The sequence below is a fragment of the Gobio gobio genome (genome assembly GCF_949357685.1).
Source record: "Gobio gobio genome assembly, chromosome: 7".
NCBI classification, from domain to species: domain Eukaryota; kingdom Metazoa; phylum Chordata; class Actinopteri; order Cypriniformes; family Gobionidae; genus Gobio; species Gobio gobio.
The window spans coordinates 54,734,952-54,760,956 of record NC_137103.1 but is presented as its reverse complement, the minus strand read 5'-3'; the positions used below and the strand labels follow the sequence as shown (position 1 = coordinate 54,760,956).

The following is a 26,005-nucleotide window of genomic DNA, read 5'->3' as shown; positions in this document are numbered from 1 at the left end:
AAGGAAGTTATATTATTATTAATAAAAATAAATAAAAAGTACAATACAAATAAGTAAATAAATAAATACAGAATAGTAGTACATTAATAAACAAATAAATAAGAGAAATTCTGACTTTCCCCTCAGAATAGTTTTATATAATATAGTTATATAGTTTATTTATAGTTAGTTATATATATCTTTGCGCTCCAAAGACTTTAGAAGTAGCCTAACTCTAACTTTTTTTAGGTCATTACATTGTTTGAAGCATAAAAAACAAAACAAATGGAAATATAAAAATAAAAAATCATTTCATTCACCAATCAATTTTTATGCTTTAAGCTCTTTTTATCCAAACTTTGTATAAAGCTGAATCTCAACTATGTTATGAAAGATATAACAGAATAATTAGATATCCTATAATTTTACTTCATGTAGTATGCATGTAAACATGGCCATAAATGCCATTCCCATTCTAAGCAATGCATACACTGTATCTAATTTGCATATTACTGTGTTTTTGGGACAATTTGTAACGTAAAAAGCAGTGTAATAATGGGTGGAAATATTTTCCTAAAATATCTCATATTTCATAAGAATATCCAGACTTAAAACTGTGTATGTTGTCAGAGAAATTCGCTAAAATATAATGTCCTCTGTCATGCTGCGTTGATACCAAACGCGAATTGAGCATCAAATTTTGAACATTTTGTAAACCACTTATAAAGCGAGCGTTTGGCGCGCAATAGCTCCGTATGACTGCTCACTGCCAATATCAGTCGTTCCTCCATGTTGAATGAGTGACCCCGGGCGGGCCTGCCCCGGTTTATCACGTCACTTCATCACGTGACAGCAGCAAGCAGGCTCCTGATTGGTTAACGCGGCGCAAACAGACACCAGTTCAAATTTTTCAACTCGGGTGTCAGACGCCAATTCGCTTCATACGCGTGAATGCACAAAAAGCACCAAATCCAATCACTCGCTCAAGACACTCAATTGCAGTGTTGCCAAGTCCGCGGTTTTCCCTGTTTTTCATGTCCGCGTGTTGAAGCGACCCCACTTATGTGATCTTTAGCCCCGAAATGCGAATTTTAGTTGGCAACCATGCCAAAAAGACATATTTTACCCCCCAAATGCGATTTTTACTGGAGAAGCCCCCCTGAAACGCGATTGGGCTTGTTTTGGGCTAGTTTTGAGTAGCAATTGGGCGGGTTTTGTTGTGAAAACCTGGCAACCCTGCTCAATTTGCCTCTTTCGCGCAAACTGGACGCACGAATGAGGCGAAATCGTGTCCATCGCGCCGTGCTAAACACGTCTATCACGCCGCAGGACCTCCAGACGCGCGTCAACGCGTCTTTACATTGACTTGGAAATCACTTGCTCCAGACGCTCAATTCGCATTCGGTGTGAACGCAGCTTCAGACATATTTTCAAACAAAGAAGAAATTGAAGACGCGATTCATCAACTGTCACTTTCACGTTTACTTCAGGATTCGCTCACGTGACTTATTATTATTAATACTATTAATAATAAATAAAATTACAAATAAGTATAGTAATACATTCATTAAATACATAATATTAATACATTAATAAACCATTAAATAAATAAGGGAAATTCTGACCTTTCCCCTTTATAGTTATTTATATAGTTTATTTATAGCCTTGTTTATATCTTTGCGCTTCAAAGACTTAAAGTAGCCTTTTGTGACTTTGTAGTTAGAAATCTAAAGTCACAAAACTGACAAAACGCTCATTAAGTGACTGTCAGATTTAGACGAAGAGATTCGGATCACAAATGAAGGAATTGAAGACGCGATCCATCAACTGTCACTTTCACGTTTACTTCAGGATTCGCTCACGTGACTTATTATTATTAATAATGTGAATAATAAATAAAAAGTACAAATAAGTATACTAATACATTAATTAAATACATAATAGTAATACATTAATAAACCATTAAATAAATAAGGGAAATTCTGACCGTTCCCCATTTTTATAGTTATTTATATAATTTATATCTTTGCGCTCCAAAGACTTTAGAAGTAGCCTTTTGTGACTTTAGTTAGAAATCTAATGTCACAAAACTGGCAAAACGCTCATTAAGTGACTGTCAGATTTAGACGAAGAGATTCGGATCACAAATGAAGTCGAATCGAGCAACCGTCACTTTCGCTTTTACTTCAGGATTCGCTCACGTGACTTCTCAAAACAAGGCAAGTTCGGGATCAAGGAAGTTGTGAGGTACGTGATAAGTGGTGAATAATAATATTCACTGAATATATTAGGCCATTCGACAAGTATTTGGTGGTTTGATTCGCCTTTTTTTTTATTACCTCAGATAACGTTACTTTCGATTTCGCTTGCGACATGTCCGACAACGCTGGAGTAAAGTTAAACGGCGAGGTACGTCCATTTTGTCACACACTTTTTAGGTGTTTAGGTGAATTCAGTTCAACATTATATAACACTTGTCAAAAATCGTGTTCAAAACAAACAGGATCAAAACCTGGACGACGAGATGAGCGCCGTCGAGGCGGAGCTGCAGAAATACAAGGTTAAAACACCCACAAACTATACGAACAATTCATTATAAATTATCTATGTCGATCATTTGCATTATTAATGATCTCCACACAGGATCTCGTTGAGGCTGCTGATAATGAAAGATCCAGATTGCTGCTGGAAAAGGCTGAAGCGGAAGACGAGAAGAGAAAAGCCCAGTCAGAACTTAATACATACATGGAAAATGAAGAAAAGCTGAATGGCATATTTAGGAGAGATCTTGAAGAAGTACAGGTGAGTTTCAAGACTAACCTTAAACATGGACATTTCTCAGAACTTAGGGTAACATGGGGGAAGATGATGCCTACCTTAAAGGGATAGTTCATCCAAAAATTACATATCTATCATCATTTATTCACCCTCAAGTTGTTCCAAATGAGTTTCTTTTCACTGCTAAACACAAACTATTAGAAGAATGTCAAAACCAAACAGTTCGTGGACTCCATTGACTTCCATAGTATTTTTTTTCCTACTATGAAAGTCTTTTTATTTTATTTTTTATTGCAATATGAACATAACAAGACAGAGAACAACCAATAATGTAAGACACTTCCATTGGGTCAAACACGGAGTTTGAATTTACGAAGGGATCAAAAATAAATAAATAATAAAAAATAAATAAAGGCACAAGAAGCAAGGGTCGAGACAAAAAAGTAGCCAAAATAAACATTTAAAAAATACTAAAATAATAAATATTTTTGACAAAGAGAAACATAGGGTTTCAAACTTTCGGTTATGTTTCTTGAAACATTTGAAGCTCTGAAACATTTTAGCAAACTCACATAGAAATATATTAAACGAGGCCTTACATTTTCTCCATTTACAAGTATGAATATGATATTTACCCATCAATAAAACAAAATGTACAATATCAGAGAAGGATGAATTTAAATCACACTTAAAGAAGAGGATATCGTTTTGGGTTATAGGAGGTATTGTCTCCATTCTTACTGACATCCAGCTATATTAAACCAAAATTTTGAAGTAACATCACAATACAAGAATACATTATCAAGTGTTTCAGGAAAAGAAGAGCAAAAGACACAAGTATCCACATCAAAATTAAATCGTTTTTGTAAAAAGTCACCAACTGGGTATATCTTAAACATAATTTTGTAATGTGTCTCTTTGACCTTTGGAGTATGCCATATAACAAGCCTTATAAATAACAATGAAAATCACCAGTGATAATATGTTTGAGTTCTTTGTATATAAGTTTGTAATTACACTTATTGTCTAAGAGACATCACATCACATATTTTTAAAGAGGGAAGAGAAACTATAGTTTTGGATAAAGGATTTGAGAAACTGCTTCGGATTATTCTTAGCAATCCTGTAGGTATTGCATTGCATACCTTATTATAACCTAAACCTTTTTTGTAATTGTAATTTTAACTTTATATTTATTAATGAAATCATTATGAGACATGAAATACCCATTATCATCTAATATATCATGGATACGATTTATAGAAGTCAATGGTGACCATCAACTGTTTGTTTTATTTTGTGTTAAGCTGAAGAAAGACACTCATACATGTTTGGAACAACTTTTTTGGGGGAATTATCCTTTTAAGAACAATGTGGGTTTACTTTTAAATTAGCACAATTGGTAACACTTTACAATAAGGTTGTATTAGTTAACATTAGTTAATGCATTAGTAAACATGAACTAACCATGAACAACACCTCAGTTCAGCATTAGTTAATCTTTGGGAACGTTAATCCAGCTGTTCATGGTTTGTTCATGTTAGTTCACAGTGCATTTACTAACTTTAACAAGATTTTAATCATGCATTAGTAAATGTTGAAATTAACATTAACAAAGATAAATAATAATTAGTTCATGTTAACTAATGTAGTTAGCAAATGAACCTTATTGTAAAGTGTTACCGCATAATTAGATATAAGTTTAGCATTGATGATGATGCATCAGTCAATGTGTTATTATAGGAAATAAATAGAGACATTTGCTGATTTAGTTATTATAGCACAAAATGTCAAATATTAAAAGAGGGGTAAGACGGCCCACTCTCTGGACATAAACTTTTACACAATGCATAAATTACTTTGCCGTTCAAAAGTTTTTTGATCTGTAAGATTTTTTATGTTTTTAGAAGAAGTCTCTTATGCTCACAGAGGCTGCATTTATTTTATTAAAAATACAAAAAACAGTAATATTGTCAAATAGTTTTCTATTTCTTTTAAAATTTGTATTTTTACAATTTATTTTAATAATTGAATAACCGATGACAGACAAAAGCAGAATACCAGTAAAAGAGATTTATCTGAAAGGTAAAATTATTATATGACTTATACAGAGATATGAATATTTACATATTTAATTGAAGATATGTCATAATAGGAACACTGTGAAATCTAATTGAATCATTTCACTCTCAACTAACCTATAGGTTTTAATGCAAGTGAAATGTACATCTAATTAATGGAAATATTAAATAATAACCCCATTAATTACAATAAGTATAAAAATAAAAATAAACTAGAGACAACTTGCTGCTTTCTGTGCAAATTCTGGGCGGTTCATCTTACCCCAAGGGTCTAGTTTATCTTTTTACTTCAGAATAAAAGCTATATAACTTCTTAAGACATTCATGTGTCCACAAATATTAAATAATAACCCCATTAATTACAATAAGTATTACGTTAAAATAAAACACTAGGAACAACTTGCCACTTGCCGCTTCCTGTGCCAATTCTGGGCGGTTCATCTTACCCCAAGGGTCCAGTTTATCTTTTTACTTCAGAATAAAAGCTATATGTTCTAAAAACATTCATGTGTCCACAAATCCCTCATTAACAAAGAACACAAAAAACTTGATATTCATCATAATACAGTGTTTCAAAATTACATCAATTAACCACAAAACTGTTTTGAAATTAAGTTTTTCATAGCTTTAAAAGGGAGCGTTCTTAGATTATATTATGGTTAGCTGGGTAACCCCTCTAACTGAAAGCAGCTGATGCGTTTTTGTGTTTATCCTTCATCATTTCAGGAGGAGATGAACGGTCTTGATCGCATCAATCTGATCTTGAAGAGAGAATTGGATGATCTTCGACAGAAGCTTCAACTCAAGAGGGCCGAAAGTGACTCTCTGCAACGGAAATTCAAGGTTGATCTGGGTTTTATTATTACAATGTGCACATTTATACTCACTGGTGCCCTAGATGGGATTATTGATTAATTGATTACAGTGTAATGGCCTGTGCACAATGGGACGATTATCGCGCACGCTTATCGTCAGTGTTTTTCGGCGCGTCTTTGTGTTCACACCCAATCGATTTCCGTGTGACCGTACACATTCAGTAGATGATGGTGCTCTCGATACACAAGGTGGTGTTACGCCACTTTACCCTTCTGACACTCGCTTGTCACACAGAAGAAGAAGAGAGACAGTATTTACGTTCTGCCAAAACCATTCACACACTTTTGCTAACTGGCAAGCAGCATTAGCAGCTCATCTTCTTCTTTGTCTACTAACTTCCTCTTCGTCGTATCAGTGTGTGCTCGGCAAGACCTTTTTGTGCTTGAGCGCCACCAAGTGCTGTTTTACTGTCACTTCAGCAGCTCCAGGCACGTGAACAAAAGCCCTGATCTCATTAGTCAGACATTTTTGACGCGCCGCGCCAAAACAAAAAAACTAACCCAAGGCATTTTTTTTTAAATTACGCTTTTACCCCTGCCGTTTTGCGCGTCAGTGTGCACACTCACTTTGGTGCCCTTTGTTTAGTCACTAGGCGTTAAACGTCGCCGATAAACGCTTGTGAAAATCGTCCCGGTGTGAACAGGCCTTAAAGTTGTACTTGTATTGATCAAAGTCCTGGGCCGGGTTTCCCAATAACGATGTATCTTAGCTCTAAAGAGCATGTTCTACGAGCGAAGTTACGATCACTTGCAGCAATTCCACGTGCGTTTCCCAAAAATGTACTTAACATGAACGCGCGAGAACGCGCTCTAAGTGCTACTTAAGAGTCGCTGTCCATTTGCGAAGTGCTGAAATATATCCTTATATGGAATCGTTTCCTCTGAACGTTTCACCTAATAATTGTCATCTGATGTGGATTAGCAATCAAAACACGTCTATATAAAGCAACTACCTACAGGCTCTGACAAAATGGCTTAACAAAAAAAAACAAGAAAAGATACCTTTCAAAAAGACGAAATAAATATCCTCATTTAATTGAGATGTGTATTTATAATTTTTTTGGTTTGTTACCTGCCCTCATAAATTTTTTTTTTATTTATTAAATCCAGTGATCATAAAGTCAGTTTCCACAAAAATATTAAGCAGCAGAACTGTTTTTTTTTAATCAACATTGATAATAATGAGAATATTAAAAATAAAAAAATTCATAAAAAAAATGTACAATAAAGTACAATCAAAACCTTATAGTATTATCACAATGCACTTGAATAAAGTTAAAGGTGTAATCTGCCGGTTGTCCTGTAGGTGACCTCATAACTCTGTCTTCTTACGATACACTTAGAGCTTTACGATTACTCCAGAACACTCGTAGATCTACGATAATTTTCAAGTGCTACTTAAGTTACGATGCTTTTGGGAAACAGACCTTAATATTAAGATCACTCATGCGATCGTTTTTACGATCAATTTAGGCTTACGATGCTTTTGGGAAACGCAGCCCTGGTTAGCACACTCTAAAAAATAAAGGTTCTAAACTGGGGTTTGATGCCATAGAACAGTGGTCTTCGCTATTTTTTTCAGGAGAGCCACACTGATTGGACAAAATCAATAGGAGAGCCACTTTTACCGCAAAGTTTCAAAAGTTACATCCAGTCATAAATAGCATGTCTGATTATCAGTCTGTCATCCCAGAACATACAATATGCTGTGCAATAAATACAAAAGGTAGATAGATAGTGGGTAGGCATAATATATTTTTTATGTAAATTTTCTTTTATTGCTGTTTTATTCACACATTTTTCTGTTTAAAACACGTTTTTAATATATTTTATTATGTAATAATTTCACAGTAAATCACCAAACAGAAAAACAAAGACAGTATAGTTTAAATATTTGTTCAATGGCATCTTTTTAACCCTTAATCGCCCCTCAAGTAGGGTTTACGTTTGAGTCCCTTGGGGTCAGATAGACCCCAAACTTTTACAGAGCGATTGCAAAAGGAAATATAATTTTTTTACATGGAAAACTATATATCATTTTTTTTATTTACTTCTCAACTATACATTTATGCTGTGTTTTTGTGGGTATTTGGTCGTTTTTTACCTATTTACTGCACAAATACTTAACTATGTCATAAATTGGCTCATTAAAAATCATTTTTTTATGAAAAAATCACTTGAATGATGATCTTAAATAAATATAAATAGTTTTTGGACATTGCTCTATGTGTTAGGGATAGAATACCGCCATCTGTAGGTTTGTGGAAAAACTTTAGGAATTATAGTTAAAGAGAAAGAGAGAGCAATGACCACATTATCCAATAGAGGTCCATAGGGAAGTTATGCAAAAGTTAAGCTGCCTTTCATCTTTCTTTTATTTGCCCTTTTCCCTCTATTTCTCATGATTGTTCCATGTTGCATTTGTGCTCTAGTATTTGTCCTTCATTTATGTATGGAATTTTTTCTGATTTATGCCAGTTTTGTTGATTTTATTTGCCAGTTTCTATAAAAATGCTCTCTGTTGCAGTCACGTGTGTGTGTGTGTGTGTGTGTGTGTGTGTGTGTGTGTGTGTGTGTGTGTGTGTGTGTGTGTGTGTGTGTGTGTGTGTGTGTGTGTGTGTGTGTGTGTGTGTGTGTGTGTGTGTGTGTGTGTGTGTGTGTGTGTGTGTGTGTGTGTGTGTGTGTGTGTGTGCGTGTGTGTATGAGACAGAAAGTTCGTTCCACTTTGTGTTTATGCTCTAGGACCATTTTTTACATTTTCCCATTATATATGTGTTTGTGTTTGTGTGTGTTTGCGTGTGAGTGAACATGCTTGTTTCATATTGCATTTGTGCTCTAGTATTAGTACTTCATTTATGTATGAAAATCTTTCAGATTTATGCCAGTTTTGTTGATTTTATTTGCCAGTTTCTATAAAAATGCTCTCTGTTGCAGTCACACACATGTGTGTGTGTGTTTGTGTGTGTGTGTGTGTGTGCGTGTGTGTATGAGACGGAAAGTTCGTTCTACTTTGTGTTTATGCTCTAGGACCAGACCTTGATATAAATGTGGACATTTTCAGATTTATACTGGATTTAGTAAAAAATATTTGACAAAAAAAGTGAAAAAAAATTTATTTTTTACACTTTCCCATTCATTTTCAATGTGGGGTCAATCTGACCCCGAGGGACTTAAACGGTAATTTTTTTTTTACACACTTTTAGAACAACCAAATCAAGCCCAGATTTTTTGTGCATGTTTAGATAGATTATTTAGGAAAAGTCACCGAGTCTCATGGCCCTGAGATGAAGGGAACACTTTTAAAAAATGGAGGAAAAGTCCAGTGGGGTCAGCTGGACCCCAAGGGACGATTAAGGGTTAAAGGCCAGTATCACTGATACTAATACTGATACTGATGTCTCTGAAATAGACCCTCCCCAATTTTACACATTAATTATAGCCATTCAGCATTAAAGTGTAATTGAAGGCTTTTTAACTTTTATTAGGCTTCAAACTTCATTAGTAGTCAGTGCCGCTGCGGATCTGGCGCGCTGTCACAGGCGTCCCATTTCCTCACAACTCTTTAAGTTCATTTAAGACGTTATTTAACTAATTTAAAACTGTTCTTCTGAGGATACTGGACAAAACGGACATTTAGGCATAACTCTGTGTGTTATAGTTTGTTCAAGAGCGAAAGAGAACTGGATTCTGGCGCTCTGTGCGCATGATGCTGGCGTGTAACCCACACCACTCAATGTTTGACAATGCGTATCATATGCACGTAAAAAGTCATTTTGGCGTATAAATTGCACTATAAATACAAATTATGTTATATATATTCATTTCATGAGAACGTGTTGATCTATAAGAGCACATTCGCCGTTAAAAGCTGGAAAAAACTGACAACTCCGCTGCAGTGTGTCATGGGCGTAAGGGCAGAGCAAGTTTAAATATCCTTTCTAGTCTGTATATCCATCTTGTAATGTCACTGTTTTCGGGTATTTTTTTAATATAAATGATTTGTAATAGAGCAGACACTTTGAGTTTTTAATGGGTTATGTTATAGTCCTGCTTGTTTTTATGCAATATATGTATTGACTGCATGATCATTTCACCGTATTATGTACTGCCATGAAAGCTTTTTCTCAAAAGAACAATTTGTTTTCTGAGTGTGAAGAACATTTTTAATAATTTAAAGAACCCTTTTCCACTATAAAGAACCTTTAGTGGTTCCTTGGATGTTAAAGGTTCTTCATAGAACCATCGATGTCAACAAAGATCCTTTATTCTCTCTGAATGCAGATACATGCCAAAATCCCAGTGAAAACTGTGAAGTTTACTCGAGGTCTTGAGGCGGATGAGGGAGAGGACAGAGATGATCTCGTGACGTCTGTATTCACCGTCACACAAAGACCATCGTTTCTCCTGAAGGGCGGCCAGGCTCTCATCACGTTTGAGGAGGAGAAGGGTAAGGACAAGATCACATGTTCTCATGATCTGTACATTTTGTACAGTTTTATTTGCATTGATCCATTATGTAAGAGCTGCCAGCAGTGTTCATTTTGACAGTAAATTTTGATTTAGTTTTAGTCCTGGTCTTTTGACTAAAATGCCATTTAGTTTTAGTCATATTTTAGTCACCTGAATTGTTTTTAGTTTTAGTCGACTAAATATCATAAGATTTTAGTCGACTAAATATCATAAGATTTTAGTCGACTAAATCTACAGTAGATTTAGTCTCCTAAAATCTAATGAGTTTAGTTAAATTGTAATACATTAAGCATTTAAGCATTACATAACCGACGGTTACTTGAACTGACATTTTGACATCATTTTGTTTTTGACATTAAAAATACACGAAAGAGCTCAATTCACTTTTTTGTCTGTTTTTTAAAAACAGCTATATAGTTTTTATAACTTTGTATTTCTGTTTTAGTCAGTAGGCCATATCAGGTTAAGCTAAAGCTTCAAATGAGTTTGTTTATCTATTTATTTTTATTTCAGTTATCATTTATTTCATTTCAAGTAATGAAGTTTTTCTAATGGTTTTAGTGAACTATTATAACACTGATACTTTATTGAATATGTGTCAAATACTGGTCTTTCCTCCTGACTATGAATTAAATGGGAATTAAATTAAATACAGTTTATTGTTTAAGCAAAAACGAATATATAATGCGTGACTTTTAATGATAAAAAAGCTCGAAATACACCGGGACTCTTATTTTGAAATGTCTGCGCCTCTATTGCAGTTGCAGAAGCTCATTCAAGTTCAGATGAGGGAGATAAATATGCATTGTTACAACCGTCTAAAACATATTACTATATGAACAACGTAAAGTAAACATTGTCATTATTCATCAGCATTAGTTCATAAACAATTGCCTGTCATAAATGTGTGTTATTGATTGATTGAGCCGCTCTGGAGCTGGATTGGGGATGAGCCGTGTTTTCCAGCGGTTAGATCAGTTCAGATCAAATGTGCGCATCTGTTACAGGACATCAGTTCTGACTGGATCTCTTCCCTAATCGTCCCTCACTAACATTTTCATCTCGTTTTTATTTGTTTAAAAAGTTGATAGTTGACAGTTGATTTTCGGTATAGTTTTTGTCATCCAACATTAGTTTTTATTTAGTTATCGTCTCGTTTTCGTCAGTGAAAAAAGGTTATTGACGAAAATGATGACGGAAATTATTCGTCAACGAAATTAACACTGGTTTACACCTGGTATTAAGATGTGTTTTGGTCGATCGGATCACAAGTAGACGAGGGAGACACATTCCCGTTTACATCTGGGGCCAGATTTACTAAACAGGGCAAATTAGCGTGAGAGCGCAATTCCATAAAAGCGCCGATAAGAGTGGACAGTTCAGCGCGTGATATACTGGACGACACGCAAATGAAAGTACACACACGCAGCCGATCATTTCCATAACGACCAACACATTTACTCGTTAGCATCTGGTTTAAGACACGCTTTTTTTGGGCGGTAAATAATTATGCAAACACCAGTAAATTGACAAGCACTTCTGTTCCCTTCAGGGGTCGCCACAGCGAATCATCTGCCTCCATCTTGCCCTATCCCCTGCATCCTCTTCTCTCAGACTGACTACCTTCATTTCCTCCTTCACTACATCCATAAACCTCCTCTTTGGTCTTCCTCTCGACCTCTAACCTTAGCATCCTTTTACCGATATATTCACTCTCCCTCCTCTGAAAATGTCCAAACCATCTCAACCTGGCCTCTCTAACTTTGTCTCCAAAGTATCTCACATGTGCTCCGATGTACTCATTCCTGATCCTATCCATCCTCATCACTCCCAAAGAGAACCTCAACATCAGCTCTGTTACCGCTAGCTCTTCCTCCTGTCTTTTCCTCAGTCTCCAAACCATACAATATCGCTGGTCTCACTACTGTCCTGTACACCTTTCCTTTCATTCTTGCTGGTACTCTTTTATCACACAACAGACCTGACACTTTTCTCCACCCATTCCAACTAGGAATCGACCGATATGGATTTTTTAGTGCCGATGCTGATGCAAATTTTTTTTCATCAGCATTAGCCGATGACCGATACTGGCTGCCGATTTTTTTGAGCCGATATTTGGAGCCGATACTGCTTTGCTCCCTCAATTTACTCAATCATAAAAATGACACAATGATCATGATGATAACAATTTAAAAATTAAAAAAGGAACATTTATTGAACTAAAAAAAACAATATTTAACAAATAGTAAAAACAGGTGAGGTAGAACAAGAAAAAAAAGAGTTTAGTGGTGAAACTAAATTCTGAAAATAAATATTTAAGCATAAATAAAATAATTACAATATTGCACACAGTATCAACAAGCAAGCATCATAATAAAGTGCACACTGACTGTACTATACTTAAAACTTTTATACTTTTAAAACTGTTTACAACCTACTAGTCATTTAATGCTTAGGTGCACTTAGCTTAATCTCTTGAAAAAAATATCGGCGAACGCAGCAGCCTTGAATCGGCCGATGCCGATACATGTGAAATCGCACATATCGGCCCGATATATCGGTCTAACACTAATTGCACACGCTTCTTCACCTCTTTTCCACACTCCCCATTGCTCTGGACTGTTGACCCTAAGTGCTTAAAATCCTGCACCTTTTTTACCTCTTCTCCCTGTAACCTCACTGTTTCACTTGGTAAGTAAATTGACAAGCACAAACCTTAGTAAATCACCTTGCCTGATTCATTTAAATACTCTTCTCCCATAGATACTGCGTCTGAAAGGGAAACTCCTACAAATGCATATGCACTATTTCTTCACTGCGTGTCTTTAGTAAAAGAGGGTTTGCGCTGGTGCAAGCTGTTAGTAAATCTGGCCCCTGGTGTTTTAATCCGTCTCTTTTTTCCACTTTCAACCACTGTCCTGATTTCTTCAGGGGGGGGGGGGGGGGTTTATGGACGGGTCAATGTACAGGTTTCGATCTAATGGACGAAGTAAGCTCGCACTGTTGGGGACAACAGTTTAGGACCCAAGACCAGATGTGATGAATGAAGACCAGGAGTCAGAAAGGCGATTAAAGGGTTAGTTCACCCAAAAATGAAAATTCTGTCATTAATTCCTCACCCTCATGTTGTTCGACACCCGTCAGACCTCCGTTCATATTCAGACACAAATGAAGATATTTTAGTTAAAATCTGATGGCTCTGAAAGGCCTCCATTGGCACAATGCACTTTACACTCTCAAGACCCTTAAAAGACACTAAAGACGTCGTTACAAAGTCCATCTCACTACAGTGGCTCTACAATAACTTTATGAATCGGCGAGAATAGTTTTTGTGCGCAAAAAAACCCTAAATAACGACTTACATAGTGATGACGATTTCAAAACAAGGCATCATGAAGCTTCGAAGCGTTATGAATCAGTGAGTCGAATCATGATTCGGATCGCGTGTCAAACTGCTGAAATTTGGCGATTCAAACTGCTGAATCGACTCACTGATTCATAACGCTTCGAAGCTTCATGAGGCCGTGTTTTGAAATCGTCATCACTATAGAAGTCGTTATTTAGGGTTTTTTTGCGCACAAAAACTATTCTCGCCGATTCATAAAGTTATTGTAGAACCACTGTAGTGAGATGGACTTTGTAACAACGTCTTTAGTGCCTTTTAAGGGTCTTGAGAGTGTAAAGTGCATTGAGCCAATGGAGGCCTTTCAGAGCATCAGATTTACACTAAAATATCTTCATTTGTGTCTGAAGATGAACGGAGGTCTGACGGGTGTCGAACGACATGAGGGTGAGGAATTAATGACAGAATTTTCATTTTTGGGTGAACTAACCCTTTAATTAAATCATTTTTTTTTACCGAAGAATAGTTTTCAGTTTCATCAGCAGAAGCTAGATTCAGGTCTCACGAGGAGATCGCTCTCTGCGTACATACATTTCCACGTCACATTTACACATTTACACTCATTTCCCAGGTCCGATCTAATAAATGCCTCATCGACACGACATCCTCAATAAACCCGTCTCCGGCGTGATGACTTAGATCGAATATTCGAATATTCCGATCTAAAATTACTCCTGACCTGTAATGTTGCCAGAATCATAATCATACACTGTTTGTTCGTTGGCCAGAGGAGAACTGGCCCCAAGACTGAGTCTGGTTTCTCCCAAGGTTTATTCCCCATTATGTCACCTGATTGGTTCCTTGCCTTTGTCGCCTTTGGCTTGTTCAGTCGGGGACACTAAGTATTCAACTATATCACTGATCAGTTCATTTCAATTATCATTAAGTCATAATTAAGAGATAAAATGTTGAAAATATGATTTTAAATGGCCTCATTATTAGATAAAAAGTCAAAAATATGATTTTAAAAGTCATAATAGTGAGATAAAAAGTTGAAAATACGACATGCTAAGTAATAATTATAAGATCAAATGTTGAAAATATGATTTTAAAAGTCCTCCTTATTAGATAAAAAGTCAAAAATATGACATGCTAAGTCATAATAAGATAAAATGTTGAAAATATGATTTTAAAAGTCTTCATTATTAGATAAAAAGTCAAAAATATGACATGCTAAGCTAAGTCATTGTGAGATGAACAGGTGAAATTAGGACTTTCTTTGAAACTCTCAGAAATTCTGAGATAAAAATTCTAAATTTTGGATTTAAAGTCCTAATTACGAGATAAAAAGCTGAAATTAGATTTAAAAAAGTCGAAATCATGACCAAAACACACACTAAGACATTTAAGGGATGAAATCATGCTTGTTTTTTTTTTTTTTTTTAATGTGCTTTTAATTTTTTGATTCACACTTATAATAATAATATTTACATTATTGTTTTCATTTTGTGCAATATATTTTTTGACATGCGTTTTTTACATTTTGAAATCAGTTTTTACAACAGAAATTAATCAATCAGAAAACTTAATTTAGCTTTTCATCTAAAACAAAACTAATTTCCTCTCATCAGTGTAAAGCTGCTCTGAAGCATCTGTGTGTGAAAAGAGCGCTAGAGAAATAAAGCTGACTTGACTTGACGTCATTGCTTTAGGTTAAATGATTCTGATTGGCTAAGAGAATAGCTAGTCATAGTAAATTTCCACACATGGATGTATTGATTGTCAGAAGCATATCTCCTTAGATCAACTGTTGACGCTTGAAGCCCGGAATTAGGCACGCTGTGACCATAATGCCAGTTGTACAAATGCTGATCTGTGAAAAACTGACTAACACGCACACACACACACACACACACACGGATCCACCAGGCCCAAAGCTACTTCAAGGTTGTTGTTGGCCAAGCATCAACTATAAACAACATGGTTTCCCAAAACATACAGATAACATGTGTACAGGTACAGGCAATATTCATCTTTACTCTCTAGTGTAACAGTAAAAAGGAATGAAACAAATGAAAGACAAATCCATATTTCATCTCTGGAAGCCGGGCTGAATGAGTAAGCACTGCACTCACTCCTCAGAGGCCAAATACAGACTTGAGAGAACAAATGAAAAGAATAATAAAGTAGTTCTATCGATTAAATAATATCATAAACTATACTTTTTATATTGTAAGAGGATAAATATTGATTAATGTGTTGATTATAAATTTCAAATCACTCAAAAGGATATATATTTATTGAAGAGAAGGGATTCCAGATTTTTTCCGCACAAGTGCGACCTCTAACAAAATTTTGTCGCACCAGCAGGAAAAAAGGTCGCAAAATGCCCTGGTATAAGGAGCAACCTACAGATTCATATACAATAGTGTCCAAAAGTAATGTCCAGCCGGGGAAAAGTGACATTTTCACCCTTTATTCAAATGCTATTCAAAAGACTTTCAAAGCATATTGCGTAGTTGTGCTTGGAGTCGATTGTTTTATTTGTGCTAATAACACAAATCTGACATACAGCTGTCATACAAAGAAATTATAAACACATGCAAAAACAAGAGAGAACCAACAAAATGTGAATAATTGATTGTGTTGTAGTCAATGTTTGCTTTTTCCTGCACTGCAAAAAATGCTTTTCTTACTTAGTATTTTTGTCTTGTTTTCAGTCCAAATATCTAAAAATTCTCAAAACAAGAAGCATTTACTAGCCAAATAAAAATTATTGTCTTGTTTTGGGGGGAAAGAACTCAAAATTAAGGGAGTTTTTGCTTAAAATTAGCAAAATAATCTGCCAATGGGGTAAGCAAAAAAAATCTTAATTCAAACAAAAAACAAGATTATTTTGCTTACCCCATTGGCAGATTATTTTGCTTATTTTAAGCAAAAACTCAGTTAATTTTGAGTTATTTTCCCCCAAAACAAGACAAAAACTTCTGCTTGTCTAGTAAATGCTTCTTAATGTAAGATTTTTTAGATATTTGGACTGAAAACAAGGCAAAAATACTAAGTAAGAAAAGCATTTTTTGCAGTGTGTGAATTTTGTGCTTCTTTTGCATAGTAAAATAAAACCTGTAGCTCTAGTTTGCCAAATAATGTTGTCAGATAAACACCTTAACCAAGTTTAGTGTTTTTTTCTTCCCTCATATTTAAAGTACTTAAAAAAAATATTAAATATGTTCATGTTTTAATGGTTTAATCGAACTTAGGGTCATTAAAAACAAATATATCCTATGTACATACATTTTGGCCACTACTGTATATGTGTCTCATAATGTGGACACACTGTCTCTGTTTTGTGTCTTTCAGTGGCAGAGCAGATCCTCAGACTGGCGAAGTGCTCAGTGGCCTGTGACAAAGCCAAGATGGATATAAAGCCATACGCTTTAACTCTGGATCCTTCTGTGAAGTTTGAGGTAGAGATTCTCCGTCAGAGCTTGCGATTAGTTTCCGTGTCCAGAATAATGTGTTGACGTGAACTGCTGTTATTCTGTCCATGCAGGTGCATGTCAAGGTATCCAAGAAGACCATCAAGTTCTTCAACGCCCCGCCCACTTTACCTGAGGAGCGAATGAGAGACCGGCTGGAGCTGTCCTTCTCTAGAGCCAGTCGAGGTGGAGGTGAAGTGGAAAAACTGGAGTACGACAAGAATAACGGCACAGGCCGCGTTACTTTCGTCAACACCGGAGGTGTGTCTTTATCCACACATGATGTTGTTTTCAATTCCTATATTGTTATAGAGACAGAGCGTATTTAGGCCACGCCCACACCGGGGGGGAAAACAATCCGCCGCTCTCCATTGACTTTGCATTGCGTGAGGCTGCCTCATTGTCATTTCGGATTATAACAAAAAACAGAAATATGTCTAAAAGCTGATATGTGACGAGGTGTACAGCAAACAAGCTAAAAAACACAGAAATAAGTTTTTATAAGCTGTCGACCCAAAACAACAGAGCGTTTAAGAAGATAAAAGTGGATACAGGCAATACGAAGTGAAGCTTCAGCTGAAGAATGGGGAAATTTTGGGATCCTGACACTCAGTATGCCTCAATATGTCTATATGTGCAGTAAACATTTTGTCACTGTTAAGTCAAATATCCAAATGTCTGTTTTATATATTATATTTCCTGTCTCTGATTATGTTCCCCTCTAGTTGTCGTAGTTCTCAGTGTAATATGACCCGTCGCGCGCTCTGTTTCAATGCCCTGAATCCACTTTTTTGTCCTTAAACGCTCGTTTTTTTGGGTCAACAGCTTATAAAAACGTCTGGGTTTTTGCTTCTGGGTTTTGTTTAGCTTGTTTGCTGTACACTTTGTCACATATCAGCTTTTAGACATTGTTCAGTTTTTTGTTATAAGTCCGAAATGACAAAAAGGCCCCTTCACGCAATGCTAAGTCAATGGAGACGGTTTGATTGTTTTCCCCCCTGGTGGGCGTGGTCTTCAGATTATGTGTCGCTCTGTCTCTATTGCGCGTTTTGAACATTTTTATTGACCATAGAAGTTGTGTTAAGAATGCCATTCTATACGACTTATACAATGCACTATGGACTCAAATCTCTTGTGTATCTCCATGCGCTACATAATTAACTCTTTCCACGGCATTGACGGAATTTTCCGGCAATCCGTGTTTTCACTGTTATCCGGTAGGGGGCGCTATTACACATCGTCTGAAAGAGTACAGAATCTCCTGATCAAACACAAATAAAGAAGCAGAAACAAGCGATAGGCTGCGTCCCAAATAGCATACTGTACTCTCTTGAGTAGGTACTTATTAAGTAGTAGTAAGTAATTACTTCATGACTACTAAAAAAGTATGTTCTGCATCTTTGCTCTATTGCATGTATTTGTGCTGTTGCTTGTAGTTTGATTATATGTTCTAATTACCCTGAACATAGCACATAGTGTTGTAGTACTCGAGACCGGTCTTAAGACCATTTTTTGATGGTCTTGGTCTTGTCTCGGTCTCGACTGCGTTTCTCCTCGGTCTTGTCTTGGTCTCGGACTTAGAGGACTCGGGATTTTATCTCAAGACCAGTCAAGACCACAACTGCAAGGATATCACTAAATTGCCGGTGCATTGTCTGATTTTTAACATCATTAATGTGATTTGATGTCAAATTTACAGCTTAAAAATGCAATAAATAACTTCTTCGAAATATGATTTATTTTGTTACTGTGCTGGCGGGTTCAAAATCAATGCAGCATTGTCTTAAAAATGCCCAAAATTAGATTGCGATTTCGTTTTTTTATATAACATAGAATATAATTAAGCCATACTGCAAGAGCAAGAGAGCTATTTTCGTGAATATAAGCGTGATTGCAAATTATATTGATTTATAACAACTGCTTCGAACAAATCGTTTGAATAAAGGATTCTGTGACTGTTAAATAATGTTAATGTTTTAATGTTAAATTAATCTGAACATTATTTATGCAGGTGTAATTGTACCAATTCAGATGCAACTTCTGTGCCATGAATTTCATTATCAGTGATTTGATTGGTAATAGCGCTATAGTGTCTTACTATTCTAATTGTATTTAATTATTCAATATAAGTCATTTCTCAGACAGTAGATATGGATCTTTTAGATTAATTTAAGGAGTGCTGGTCTGGTCTTGGTCTGGTCTTGGTCTCGCCCTGTATTGGTCTTGGTCTGGTCTTGGTCTGGTCTTGGTCTCGCCCTGTATTGGTCTTGGTCTGGTCTTGGTCTCGACTTGGTCTCGCCCTGTATTGGTCTTGGTCTGGTCTTGGTCTCGACTTGGTCTCGCCCTGTATTGGTCTTGGTCTTGTCTTGGTCTCGACTTGGTCTCGCCCTGTATTGGTCTTGGTCTGGTCTTGGTCTCGGCACACACTGGTCTTGGTCTCGACTTGGTCTCGCCCTGTATTGGTCTTGGTCTTGTCTTGGTCTCGACTTGGTCTCGCCCTGTATTGATCTTGGTCTTGTCTTGGTCTCGACTTGGTCTTGCCCTGTATTGGTCTTGGTCTGGTCTTGGTCTCGACTTGGTCTCGCCCTGTATTGGTCTTGGTCTCGACTTGGTCTCGCCCTGTATTGGTCTTGGTCTGGTCTTGGTCTCGGCACACACTGGTCTTGGTCTCGACTTGGTCTCGCCCTGTATTGGTCTTGTCTTGGTCTCGACTTGGTCTCGCCCTGTATTGATCTTGGTCTGGTCTTGGTCTCGGCTTGGTCTCGCCCTGTATTGGTCTTGGTCTTGTCTTGGTCTCGACTTGGTCTCGCCCTGTATTGGTCTTGGTCTTGTCTTGGTCTCGACTTGTTCTCGCCCTGTATTGGTCTTGGTCTGGTCTTGGTCTCGACTTGGTCTCACCCTGTATTGGTCTTGTCTTGGTCTCGACTTGGTCTCGCCCTGTATTGATCTTGGTCTTGTCTTGGTCTCGACTTGGTCTCGCCCTGTATTGGTCTTGTCTTGGTCTCGACTTGGTCTCGCCCTGTATTGATCTTGGTCTTGTCTTGGTCTCGGCTTGGTCTCGCCCTGTATTGGTCTTGGTCTGGTCTTGGTCTCGACTTGATCTCGCCCTGTATTGGTCTTGTCTTGGTCTCGACTTGGTCTCGCCCTGTATTGGTCTTGGTCTTGTCTTGGTCTCGACTTGGTCTCGCCCTGTATTGGTCTTGGTCTGGTCTTGGTCTCGGCACACACTGGTCTTGGTCTCGACTTGGTCTCGCCCTGTATTGGTCTTGGTCTTGTCTTGGTCTCGACTTGGTCTTGCCCTGTATTGGTCTTGGTCTGGTCTTGGTCTTGGCTTGGTCTCGCCCTGTATTGGTCTTGGTCTTGTCTTGGTCTCGACTTGGTCTCGCCCTGTATTGGTCTTGGTCTGGTCTTGGTCTCGGCACACACTGGTCTTGGTCTCGACTTGGTCTCGCCCTGTATTGGTCTTGTCTTGGTCTCGGCACACACTGGTCTTGGTCTCGACTTGGTCTCGCCCTGTATTGGTCTTGGTCTGGTCTTGGTCTCGCCCTGTATTGGTCTTGTCTTGGTCTCGGCTTGGTCTCGCCCTGTATTGGTCTTGGTCTGGTCTTGGTCTCGACTTGGTCTCGCCCTGTATTGGTCTTGGTCTGGTCTTGGTCTCGGCTTGGTCTCGCCCTGTATTGGTCTTGGTCTGGTCTTGGTCTCGACTTGGTCTCGCCCTGTATTGGTCTTGGTCTGGTCTTGGTCTCGGCACACACTGGTCTTGGTCTCGACTTGGTCTCGCCCTGTATTGGTCTTGGTCTTGTCTTGGTCTCGACTTGGTCTCGCCCTGTATTGGTCTTGTCTTGGTCTCGACTTGGTCTCGCCCTGTATTGGTCTTGGTCTGGTCTTGGTCTGGTCTTGGTCTCGGCTTGGTCTCGCCCTGTATTGGTCTTGGTCTTGTCTTGGTCTCGGCTTGGTCTCGCCCTGTATTGGTCTTGGTCTGGTCTTGGTCTCGACTTGGTCTCGCCCTGTATTGGTCTTGGTCTGGTCTTGGTCTCGGCTTGGTCTCGCCCTGTATTGGTCTTGTCTTGGTCTCGGCTTGGTCTCGCCCTGTATTGGTCTTGGTCTGGTCTTGGTCTCGACTTGGTCTCGCCCTGTATTGGTCTTGGTCTGGTCTTGGTCTCGGCTTGGTCTCGCCCTGTATTGGTCTTGGTCTGGTCTTGGTCTCAACTTGGTCTCGCACTGTATTGGTCTTGGTCTGGTCTTGGTCTCGACTTGGTCTCGCCCTGTATTGGTCTTGGTCTCGGCTTGGTCTCGCCCTGTATTGGTCTTGGTCTGGTCTTGGTCTCGCCCTGTATTGGTCTTGGTCTGGTCTTGGTCTCGACTTGGTCTCGCCCTGTATTGGTCTTGGTCTGGTCTTGGTCTCGGCTTGGTCTCGCCCTGTATTGGTCTTGGTCTGGTCTTGGTCTCGCCCTGTATTGGTCTTGGTCTGGTCTTGGTCTCGGCTTGGTCTCGCACTGTATTGGTCTTGGTCTGGTCTCGGTCTCGCCCTGTATTGGTCTTGGTCTGGTCTTGGTCTCAACTTGGTCTCGCACTGTATTGGTCTTGGTCTGGTCTTGGTCTCGACTTGGTGTCGCCCTGTATTGGTCTTGGTCTCGGCTTGGTCTCGCCCTGTATTGGTCTTGGTCTGGTCTTGGTCTCGCCCTGTATTGGTCTTGGTCTGGTCTTGGTCTCGACTTGGTCTCGCCCTGTATTGGTCTTGGTCTTGTCTTGGTCTCGGCTTGGTCTCGCCCTGTATTGGTCTTGGTCTGGTCTTGGTCTCGACTTGGTCTCGCCCTGTATTGGTCTTGGTCTGGTCTTGGTCTCGGCTTGGTCTCGCCCTGTATTGGTCTTGGTCTGGTCTTGGTCTCGCCCTGTATTGGTCTTGGTCTGGTCTTGGTCTCGGCTTGGTCTCGCCCTGTATTGGTCTTGGTCTGGTCTTGGTCTCGGCACACACTGGTCTTGGTCTCGACTTGGTCTCGCCCTGTATTGGTCTTGGTCTGGTCTTGGTCTCGCCCTGTATTGGTCTTGTCTTGGTCTCGGCTTGGTCTCGCCCTGTATTGGTCTTGGTCTGGTCTTGGTCTCGGCTTGGTCTCGCCCTGTATTGGTCTTTGTCTGGTCTTGGTCTCGCCCTGTATTGGTCTTGGTCTGGTCTTGGTCTCGCCCTGTATTGGTCTTGGTCTTGTCTTGGTCTCGGCACACACTGGTCTTGGTCTCGGTTTAGGTTGTCTTGACTACAACACTAATAGCACATAACAAACTGTACTGAAACCGTGATAAAAACCGAACCCTGAGTCATTTGAACCGCTACACCCCTAATTCCGATCAAGTTATAAAAATGTTACTTTGGAGAATTCTCTAAATGTCTAAAACAACATTTTAAAAACATTAGACAAACATCCAACTAAAAAAGCTGGTATTGTGTCAGCCGGAGATTATGATGTACAACTGGACTTTCACGTTATTTCCCTGAATGGGAATATCTCTAAAATGAAGGGATATCATCATTTAAAGGGTCACTTCAGTGATTTAGCATTAGGCTTTGTATCAGTAGAAACTCGGTAGTATATTCAAATTATGGTACTTTCCCCCCTCATATCCCCCTGAGACGAGAGAATTATGCATTTTATTCCTGGAAAAATTCCTCCGATGACGCAAATATCGTCATTTTGCGTCATCGTAGGATTTTTTGGCCAGAGGCTGAAGGCTACAGTCACACAATCATAATAATGGAGCGGTGCAGAGTAAAGTGAGTGTTTCAACTTTTCAATGAATTCCTGTGATAGTTTAGCTTCCATATGCGATCTGTGACGTGACTTTCGTTCGGCTCCCTCACACTTTATTGAAAAGACACGTTCAGTTTTTAACTGTAGTGTTTATTCTCTAACTGAACGAAATGATTGTATTACTATGAAGATCAAAACGACGGTGTACGGAGTGGCCTCGTAGGGCAGCGAAGCAAGTGCATTCTGGGAGTTGTTGTCTTTCATCCACATGAGACAAAAATACATTGTCTGTCTTTTCTCAGTCTAGAAGGCACCAAATTCAAAAATAATTTCACATTTCTACTGCATAAATGACCCAGTTTAAATACAAAGCTTAATGCTAAATCACTGAAGTTACCCTTTAAACTAAATTGGTATTAAATGTAGGGTTGGGAATCGTGAGAAATTTTCCGGTTCCGGTTCTGGTTCCGGTTCCGCCTAACGATTCCGGTTACGATTCCGGTTCCGGTTACGATTCTGGTTCCATTAAAATTATTAAACAAATAGTGGTAAAGGAAAAAGGCACAATACACAACTCAAACAATCCATTTTGTGTTTATTACTTGCTCTAAAATTAATTTTCAGGTTGGCAATGTCAAAAAAGTCCTGTACTGCACATATATTACAGTATTAATTAAGCCATTCTTGCAACACATTTTTGAAACCTCTGAAATTGTCTTATTACATTTTATCTCTCTGTCTCTGAATAAAATCAAGTTATAAATTATATTTATTAGTTATATTTATTAATTAGTTGTATATTAATTTAATAGTAATTCAGTTATTCAGTGAACTTGTAAATAATACATTGCAATTCAGCATTACAAAGGTAATTGTGCCTAAACGCTTACCTAAACCATGGTGACTCAACGGTTGACAAATATATATATATATAATATAGGCCTTTCACTATAGATCTGGTATAAGCCCTGTGGCATGTGCTGTAGCAAATGTTTTGTCAAATTGCTAGTGCAGCCTCCTTTGCATGTTATTAACTTTTCACATGTGTTACATTTTGCTTCATTATCATTCATTCTTTGGAAATGAATCCATAATGGTGACTTTCTCTTCGCCATGCTGGTGGTCAACGAGAAAATATCTGACGCAAAACCGTAAATGTGTAAACTCCTGGTCTGGAAGCGGCAGGCAATGATGAGGTGAGCCAGGGTTGCCAGGTTTTGACAACAAAACCCGCACAATTGCTACTCAAAACACGCCCAAAACAAGCCTAATTGCGTTTCAGGGGGGCTTCTCCGGTAAAATTCGCATTTCCGGGGCTAAATATCACATAATTGGGGTCGCTTCAACCCGCGGACATGAAACACAGCCCGCGCTACAGTGTTTAAGTAGCCCAATTCCGCGGGAAAACCACGGATTTGGCAACACGGGCTGTGCGTCGAACACACATTGCACCAGAACCGTTTTCGGAACCGAAACTTAGGAATTTCGCGCGGTTCTGGTATTTTTCAAAAATCAGTTTCGGTTCGGCATAAGAACCGGTTCTCGGTTCCCAACCCTAATTAAATGTCCCATACTGCACTGCACTGCACTCACTAAGAGTACATTGTCATAATTCAGCCGCTATACAGTAGGTTTTTCAGATGCTTTCTCTGATTTAATCTGCTGTGTTTGTGGACGGATGTTTCAGCTCAGTTATAAAGTATAATTTCTGTCAGATTCATAATTACATAATACATGATTTCCTTCCTGGTTTCACTTTCAGTTGCAGAGAATTTGGTTCTCAGAGGAAAGTTTTGTGTGGACACCGGCAGCGACATGGTGGTTGACGTGTTTCCTCTGTATGATTACCAGCTCAGGAAATTTCAAGTATGTTTGCAGCAACACACACATTGATTTTCTACATCAGAAATATGGTTTCAGTGAGTAAGAGCAAGCATTTGTTTCATGGTGTTTGCTGTCACATTGCAGACGTACTCAGGGGCTCCGAATCGCACCGTGCTGCTGGGGGGAATTCAGGAGCTGATGGATGAAGAAGATCTTCAGGATCATCTAGAAATCCACTTCCAGAAGCCCAGTAACTACGGAGGAGAGGTTGAGAACATCAAATACGTTCCTAATGGAAAGGAGCTGACGGCTTTCTTCTGCGAGGACGGCGTTGAAAAGGCCGGCTGAGGGCCAGATGTTTTCAGTGCACTATGCTCTTCCTTAGTATTTCCGTCTTGTTTTCCAGTACAAATATCTAAACATTCTTAAAATCCCACTATAGTCAATAATTGTATCCCTTAAAACGCATCTTCGATCACCAAAATGACATATTTGAATGAAGTTTTTTCCTGTCCTGTCTTAAAATAGCTTGAATGCAAATCGACATCCTTGCTTTATTTAGTATACGCAGACTCATGAATATGCAATGAGCCCCGCCTCCACTCACTCGCACCAGCTCAGAATACCTGATCCACTCGCTCAACTTTACTGTAGTAAACGTTGCACAATGCTATCGCTCTTTACAACGTCGGGCACATATCTGTAATTAACATGATTAGCCTTTGGCTTGACTACGTTATCAGACAGCTAATAATGTGTTGCTAAAGTTACACACACCATGTTCCCGTTCGCCATCTCAAATCAGAATCCTCAGAAATGCTTTGAACATCAGAGGAGAAAGGCATATAGTTCATCATAAAATCATAATATACATCATATACATAATTCACCCGCTATATTGCTAAAAGTACCAGCTTTTTTATATCAACAGAAAAATATACCCGGATCACCTGGCTTCAGAGAATAGTTAATGATATGCTAAAGCCCGCCCACATGTTGACGTGATTAGGTACAAGGTAGTTTGTGATGTCAGAAACACCAGCGATTTCAAACCACGTCTTTGGTTCACTGCCGTTTTAAAGAGAAAATACTCAGCAATGGTGTTGACTTTGCACATGGTTTGTATCACACACAGTTTCTGCCAATCTCATGTCAATCTTGAGTTTCTATAGTAGTATTGCATCCTTCATATCTCCGAAAAGTCTTTAGTTTTATCATATTTATAAAAGACAGATACGCTATTTTTTTTTTTTTTTTAACTTTCCGAAACTTGTGAGAAACCGGATGGAGTATTTTTGGCACAGAAATATTCCATCAAACGTCCAACTTATTTTTTGAAACTTTGTCCATGTTTAGCATTGGAATCCAAGGGTGCGTTCACACCAAAAAACAAAAAACAAACATATAGTCCTGGTCCGCTTAGCGTTCACAC

General features: G+C 38.4%; 1 protein-coding gene across 1 annotated transcript; it reads left to right on the top strand.

Moving 5' to 3' along the window:
* The first annotated feature begins 2,179 nt into the window (after window positions 1-2,179).
* On the top strand, window positions 2,180-26,005 carry nmi (N-myc (and STAT) interactor). The gene is made up of 10 exons (XM_079822379.1): window positions 2,180-2,226; window positions 2,324-2,388; window positions 2,483-2,539; window positions 2,623-2,781; window positions 5,565-5,681; window positions 9,995-10,160; window positions 16,887-16,993; window positions 17,080-17,266; window positions 24,512-24,615; window positions 24,718-26,005. The coding sequence occupies exons 2-10, from the start codon at window positions 2,353-2,355 to the stop codon at window positions 24,919-24,921; spliced, it is 1,137 nt and encodes a 378-aa protein (XP_079678505.1). The 5' UTR covers window positions 2,180-2,226; window positions 2,324-2,352; the 3' UTR covers window positions 24,922-26,005.

Bases quoted from the DNA above. Each gene is read 5' to 3' on its own strand.
- nmi (XM_079822379.1), top strand. From the start codon at position 2,353: ATGTCCGACAACGCTGGAGTAAAGTTAAACGGCGAG. The intron at 2,389-2,482 runs GTACGTCCATTT...CAAAACAAACAG, and splicing joins GAGTAAAGTTAAACGGCGAG to GATCAAAACCTGGACGACGA. The intron at 10,161-16,886 runs GTAAGGACAAGA...TGTGTCTTTCAG, and splicing joins CACGTTTGAGGAGGAGAAGG to TGGCAGAGCAGATCCTCAGA.